Source organism: Engraulis encrasicolus, chromosome 20 (genome assembly GCF_034702125.1).
Source record: "Engraulis encrasicolus isolate BLACKSEA-1 chromosome 20, IST_EnEncr_1.0, whole genome shotgun sequence".
NCBI lineage: Eukaryota > Metazoa > Chordata > Actinopteri > Clupeiformes > Engraulidae > Engraulis > Engraulis encrasicolus.
The window spans coordinates 46,467,064-46,474,459 of NC_085876.1; the positions used below are offsets into that span (position 1 = coordinate 46,467,064).

The 7,396-nt window shown below is 43.3% G+C and overlaps 1 protein-coding gene across 1 annotated transcript; it reads left to right on the plus strand.

The window, feature by feature from the left end:
* Window positions 1-4,600: 4,600 nt before the first annotated feature.
* Window positions 4,601-7,174, plus strand: LOC134435938 (glutathione S-transferase A-like). Its single transcript, XM_063184972.1, has 6 exons — window positions 4,601-5,052; window positions 5,330-5,395; window positions 5,511-5,616; window positions 5,924-6,042; window positions 6,552-6,634; window positions 6,949-7,174. The coding sequence occupies exons 1-6, from the start codon at window positions 4,885-4,887 to the stop codon at window positions 7,082-7,084; spliced, it is 678 nt and encodes a 225-aa protein (XP_063041042.1). The 5' UTR covers window positions 4,601-4,884; the 3' UTR covers window positions 7,085-7,174.
* The last annotated feature ends 222 nt before the right edge of the window (window positions 7,175-7,396 follow it).

A 7,396-nucleotide genomic window follows, 5' to 3' on the forward strand; every position in this document is an offset into this window, starting at 1 on the left:
TGCCATAGGCCTCTTTGTTACTATATGTACCTGACCATTAGTGGTGTCAACAATAATCGATTCGGCGATTCAATGCAATACGGGGCATGGATGATCCAATTCAATTTCTGCAAGTTCCATAATCGCTGCGGCAATTTTTTCAAGTTTCAATTACTTCCGTGGATATTCCGGGAGCAAATGAATGTTAAATTAAATGAAAGCACTTCAAAGCATTGAAAACTGCAACACTGATACAGAAAACGGCCAATAAATTGTTGCTCAGTATCTGACTACTTGTATTGCCTCATCATGACTGATAAAACATTTGCTTTGCTTTCAGCGGCAATGTAATCCATTGCAATGCATTGTAGAATTGAATCGGATCGAATCGAATCGGTTATCCCCCGAATCGTAATCGAATCTTGAGGGCAGTGCCAATGCACACCACTACTGAACATACATTATCTTACTGTAGAACGACCATTGTGACTGTCCACAATGTTTAGTCTTCATGATGGTAAAATTATTCATTGCTTGTTGAATCAACCTTATGTTACTGGATAGGCCTACTGGACCTTTAGTGTCACAGAGTTTAAATTGTCAGACTAGAAACCCCATTCAGCCCTCCGACCCTTAACACTGGTGCTCCTAAAGGCTTTGTGCCATCTCCTCTCTAATTTTCTCCATTTACACAAATGACATGGGATCTCACCAGGGCTTGACACTGGCACCAGACAACCGGCCAAATGCTGGTAAATCTTGGCTGTGGCTAATAATACTTTCAGTGTCACTAGCCAATTTGGCTGGCAGCTTATTCCTTGGTATGACATACACATCATAGCCTATATTCTATTGTTTGCCCCTTTTGTATCAATTGTTTGCATTTAAGTTCAAGAAAAAGCTCAGTAACTCAGTTTCTATTTGCTTGATATACAGTACATTCATCTTGCTTTAGCACCTCATCTTCTGAGGTTAGACGTATGCTATCATGATAAAGGGGAAAAAACAATATAAAATCGGTGGCTAGTGGAATACCTGAATGGCTAGTGACTCGGGAAAACCACTAGAAAAAATAATGTCAAGCCCTGAATCTCAAAAGAAAGTGAATAAAGAAGCACTCATCAGATTTCTTTTTTCATTTTTAATCGCCTCACATCACAGACGTTTCGGGCTTACACCCTTCTTCAGTGTGAAATGGCGATTTCACACTGAAGAAGGGTGTAAGCCCGAAACGTCTGTGATGTGAGGCGATTAAAAATGAAAAAAGAAATCTGATGAGTGCTTCTTTATTCACTTTCTTTTGAGATTTGAGTTCATTCATAGACGAAGTTAAGCACCCAGTGTAAAATATAAGAAGACAAGGTGTTGAGCGCGCTTCCTGATCTTTCTAAGCCCTGGATCTCACCATCATCACCAGGCAAGTTTTTGAAAAATGCTGATGATCCCCCCATATGGTAATTGACAATGATGAGTCTCAATACGGCAAATGATGCATCTTAGCACATCAAAGCACCAGGAGTTAGCTGTGGACCTAAGAAGAAGGCCTAACATAGGTGCCCTCACTAACATACCGGATCTGCCTATAACTTTTGCAGTCTGTTTGAAGTTGATCTTATGCCAGCAATACTCTCAAATGTCCAACATGAGCATCACACTGAAATGAGAGATGAGCAGCAGTAGTATAGTAGAGTAGAGTATAGAGTAGTAGGGTATCATTTATTACCGCAATCCAGAGGGAAATTAAGGTGTCCAAATACAGAAAAAACACAGACGTTACACACATCATTCATTGCGCGTATATTCACCATATGCCACACACTTACATATATTTAACTTTAGTCATCTCTCTCTCTCTCTCTCTCTCTCTCTCTCTCTCTCTCTCTCCCTCTCTCTCTCTCTCTCTCTCTCTCAAACAAACAAACAAACAACAAACAAACAAACAAACACACACACACACACACACACACACACACACACACACATACACACACACACACACACACACACACACACACACACATACACAGACACACACAATCTTCTAAAAAAAGCAGCCTGTCTTTTGTTAGTCTTTTCAGGATTGAGGACTCGTGAGGTTCAGAGCAGTGTTTGCCAAAGGGGTTACCGGCCTGCTCAAACACAACCGTTTACTTATTCTTATTATTCTTATTTTTTATTTAATTTGTTTTATTTTATCTTATTTTATTATTATTTTTACCTTATGTTTTATCTTAATGTTTTTAAATGCGTTTTGACTCTAATTCATTTCCTTCTTTCTTCCCTGTTTCCTTTCATTTACATTTGTTAACTTTGTGAAGCACATTGAGTTGCACCTGTGTATGAAATGCGCTATATAAATAAACTTGCCTTGCCTTGCCTTGCCTTACTTGAGGTCATAACACCAGGGCTTGACACTGTCACCTGCCAACCGGCCAAATGCTGGTAAAACTTGTCAGTGGCTAGTAATACTATCAGTGTCACTAGCCAATTTGGCTGGCAGCTTATTCCATATGCATCATAGTAGCCTATATTCTTTCTGTTCTTTGCCAAGCATTTTGTATTTCACTTTAAAAAAAAGCTCAGCAAATCCGTTTCTATTTGCTTGATATACTTTAATGTAGAAAGCTATACACTAATCTTGCTTTAGCACCTCATTTTCTTAGGCTAGATGTACACCATCATGATAAAGGGAAAAAAAAAGAAAAACATAAAATCTGTGGCTAGTGGAATACCTGAATGGCTAGTGACTTGGGAAAACCACTAGCCATAGTGCCAGTGGGTGTAAAAGTTAATGTCAAGCCCTGCATAACACCTGTCTACATGTGCGGTGTCATGAGAGGTAGGCATGAGATGCAGGGGTGGAGCTATAGGGGGGACAAGCAGGGCATTTACCCCTGGGCCCAGGGCCCTCCTGTATTGGTGTTGGGGGCCTCATTGTGGCCATGGCAGGCTGTATGGAGGGGCTCTATGGGTGGTTTGCCCTGGGGCCCCGTGTGCAATTGTTCCGGCACTGATGGGAAGGTGTGCTGCTTACTCATGCCCAGCCAGTGATAAGATAACGAAATATAATAATAGGAGTGTGTTAGCACGCATGGTGACATGGTGCAAAATCTGATTTAGAGGCACCAAGTTGCAGACAAACTGAACAAAGCAAGCAGAGTAAAGGTTTTCAATTAGCACTGCTGTTGCAAACTAAAATCCTGGTCATTGTAATGCATTGTCACTTAAGTTATTTAGCATTGTAACTAAGTAAATATTACAGAAACATTACAAAATATCTTTGTCCTGTAATGCTTTCCATTACTGCATTACACCAAAAAAGTAAATGCATTACAGTAATTGAGGAAGTTCTGGACAGCAACCCGAGGAGACAGGTCCCTTTCCATACACACAACATTGTGCAACGTGCTCCAGTGAGTGACCTGATCGCAAAGCAGGGTCATGCAACTTGAATTGTGGTTTGCATGGTGAATAAATAATAACAAATGCAATTTGAGTGCATTTATGCAAATGCATTGATGCAAAGAAATATACAAGTAAATCGAGCGTTGATGTGGCTACTGCATGTAAAAAGTACATAGATTCTATAAGTTTACTTGTACTTGTGAGTGAGTTGCATGACAGCTGAACTGTGTGTGCTAGATGCGTTCCATGTGATTTCATTGTTCCATGCTACTGGTTCCACAGCTTCCGGCATTCCAACATGGTCCCAATGCGATAAACGAGTCGGTTGCAGCTTCCATGTTCTTGGAGGTAGACTTGTTTTCTCATGCAGAGAAATCATTCCACACCAGGAAACACCTAAAACGTCATGCACACACACACACACGCACGCACGAAGGCACGCACACACACACACACACACACACACACACACACACACACACACACACACACACACACACACACACACACACACACACACACACACACACACACAATCAGCTGGCCTAGCCCTAGCACTAGTCCCTCTCGTTTCTCAACCACCTCAAGGACATCTAAAGGCCGGTTTTTGCTCATAAGCCAAATTGACTGTGAAGCCTCGCAGAAGCCATTGCAGACACTGCAGCACAACCTTTGCAGAATGCCTCTCTTGCTATAAGTTGATATTGGTTTCTTTTTTTACAGACAGACAGACAGACACACACACACACACACACACACACACGCACACGCACACGCACACACACACACACACACACACACAATCGACTGGCCTCAACGCCGGACCCCTCCCCCAATCTCTATGTGTGTCTGGGTATGGGTGTATGGGTGTGTCTCTAATATGCTTAGCACACCAACCTCTTGTATTTACTGGTGCAACTTACCAATTAATGACTGTAATGAGTTTATACTGGTTAAGTGACTAGGCTATTGTAATATAACTGTGAATTGGCAATCTATTAATCTTTAAGGGAAGCATTGTTTTCCAGCACATACACACAGTTGTGAATGCTTCTGCTGATTATGTATCTTTTGTGAAGTGTCTGGCAGTTACCTACCAGTTTACCAAACCGCCAGCAGAGGGCGTTGATGACCAACGTGATAATGGCACTACAGCTCGGGTTTGTTTCCCAATGCGCACAACGAACGTTGAAACTTGCAACACTCCGTAAAGAACATATTAAGTGTTCACTATTGATTGAGAATGCATAGCTTAATCATGCGGGAAGACAATGGGGGATGTGTGTTTCAAATAGCCTACAGCAGACAGAAAGGAGAAAACAGTGGGACAGAGCGCACAGTGACCAACAGTGCCTCCCATTTGGCATGGACGACAAAGTTTTACTCTCCTCCCACAAACACAACGGAGCTGCCTGACCAAGGCAGCATATCCAGTTTTTAAAAATAAAAACATCCCACGGTCACTGAGAAATAACTGTCACGGGAGGCAAGTGCCACATCATGGCGAATGACATGTTTCTTCTGTGGGGTTCTGGCTCTCCTCCGTGTTGGAGAGTGATGATTGCACTGGAGGAGAAAGACCTGCAAGGATATGGACACAAGGTGTTTTCATTTGAAAAGGGAGAGCACAAATCTAAAGAGGTCCTCGACATCAACCCAAGGGGACAGGTAACGTAATATCTGCTATAAAAAACGGACTGTTGTTTGTAATAGGCCTAGCCTACTAATTTGTTGTAGCCTAAGCATTAGGCCTTCTAGTCCAGCCTACAATATTGTATTGTACAGTAAACAATAGTCACTGTCATGTTATTTGCACAGGATATTGTAGTCCGTAAAGTTTAGTCATGGTGATAGAGATTAAATGGGTGAACTTCACACTACAAAACCGTTGTGTTTGAAGTCATGCCAATGCCAAGTTATTTATTTGCTTGACCTATTTACACAGCTCCCCTCATTTCGCCACGGCACCACTGTTATAAACGAATCGGTTGCAGCCTGCATCTATTTGGAGGTAAAATAATCAACGTTAACAGAATCCTTTTTTTTCTTACACAGAAAATAGATGTAGGCTATGCTTAATTTAATTTGTTGTCAATACTCCTGTTTCTCTGTGTCTGTCCATGCAGAACCATTTCAAATCCCAGGGCAACCAGTTGATTCCAAGTGACCAATCAGAACAGGCTCTGGTGTTCCAGCGTTCCATTGAGGCCCCAAATGCGCAGCAGAAAATGAGTGAGCAAGAGAAAAAGTATTTGCCCATGACACAGATGATATTGTAGCTTATTACTCAAACTAGTCAGTCACAAGCTTACAGGTTTTTATTTCACTATCATAGATTATGGGATTTTGTTTTGAGAATATATTAGCCTGTTGTTCATACTTTGCCAGTGTGGCAATACTGTACATTTTTTGTAGGCCTAAGCCTACATTATTTTTTCCAGACTTGGGATCTACTGTAGCTTTCTTATGTAACTCTCTCTCTCTCTCTTTCTCTCTCTCTCTCTCTCTCTCTCTCTCTCTCTCTCTCTCTCTCTCTCAGTTGATGTTCTGACATACCGTTTCCGGGTACCAGAGGAGGAGAGGCATGAGACAGCATTGAAGAGAACAAAGGATGCTGGTACAGCGGAGTTTCAACTGTGGGAGAGCTATCTGCAGAAGGTACTCAGGCGGTTTTATTTTTTTAAAGATATGTTTTGGCATTTTATTTCTCTTTATTTATTTTATTTCTTTTTTTTTGGGGGGGGGGGTGTCATTTTTGACTTAATTCGACAGGACAGTGTGAGAGGTGGACAGGAAGTGAATTGGGAGAGAGATGGTCGGCAAAGGACCCAGGCCAGGAATCTAACCCGGGTCAGCCGCATGGCAGGCGAGTTCCCTACCGGTTGGCCACGGCAGGGTCGGCATTTTATGTCAGATAGGACAGATAGTGACAGGAAGTGAGTGGGAGAGAGATGGGGTAGGGTTGGGAAATGACTCCAGGCTGGATTCGAACCTGGGTGGGCATGCAAGCCCATATGTGGGGGGGCTTAGTGCACTGTGCCGCAGCACACAGACTTTCACTTTCTCAACTTGATTTGTTGCGGGCCTAGCACGGCTAAGCAAGGTATAGAACTAGGCAGTTTTCTCCAGAGTTTTAATCCTCTTTTCTATTGTTCCAATCCTTGTAGACGGGTCCGTACATCGCTGGCAAGACCTTCTCCATGGCCGACGCCGTGTTCTTCCCCACCTTGGGTCTTGCATTCCAGCTAGGGTGAGAATAACCAGAGCTCCCCCATGCAATGACAATGGTCTAAAATCACCCCTCCAATGAAAATGGTCAGAAATCATCACGTGCCTGCCGGCAGGCCCAACTGGGTTGCATTTCTCGAAACCATAGTTGCTAACTACATTAGCTACTTTGTTGTTTGCAATGCAATTTCCCTTGCAGTTGCATTCCTATTGCAGTTGCTAGCTGGCTAACAACTATGCTTTTGAGAAATGCACCCCATGCACAATGAGGCTACTGGTTTAGTCTTACATGTGAGCAATTTGTTGTAACATAGTTATTCTGTTTCCCCTCTTCAGCTTGCGTCGGGAGGCTTACCCCAACCTGGCGGCCTACCATGATCTCCTGAGGGAGCGGCCCAGCGTCAAGGCCACCTGGGCACAGCACTGGCTCACCAGCTCCCCCTTCAAGGAGCCCCCACTAAGGGACCTGTGAGGCCCCCAAACCAACCAATCTGGCAACCCTACTTCTGAAGCCCACCACTGGCTCACCAGCTCCCCCTTCAAGGAGCCCCCACTAAGAGACCTGTGAGGTCCCCCAAACCACCAAATCTGGCAACCCAGCGCTGGCTGGCTCACCAGCCCAACCCCCCCCCTCTTCAAGGAGCCCCCAGTAAGGGACCTGTGAATAGGGTTGCCAGATGTAACCGATGATTTCCAGCCCAATAAGTGTTCAAAATTGGCGACATTGGAGACATGTTCAATACTGTCCAATTTGAACTTAATCTCATTTGTTTATATGGTAATC

Bases quoted from the DNA above. Each gene is read 5' to 3' on its own strand.
- LOC134435938 (XM_063184972.1), top strand. From the start codon at position 4,885: ATGGCGAATGACATGTTTCTTCTGTGGGGTTCTGGCTCTCCTCCGTGT. The intron at 5,053-5,329 runs GTAACGTAATAT...CTATTTACACAG, and splicing joins ACATCAACCCAAGGGGACAG to CTCCCCTCATTTCGCCACGG. The intron at 6,635-6,948 runs GTGAGAATAACC...TCCCCTCTTCAG, and splicing joins GGTCTTGCATTCCAGCTAGG to CTTGCGTCGGGAGGCTTACC.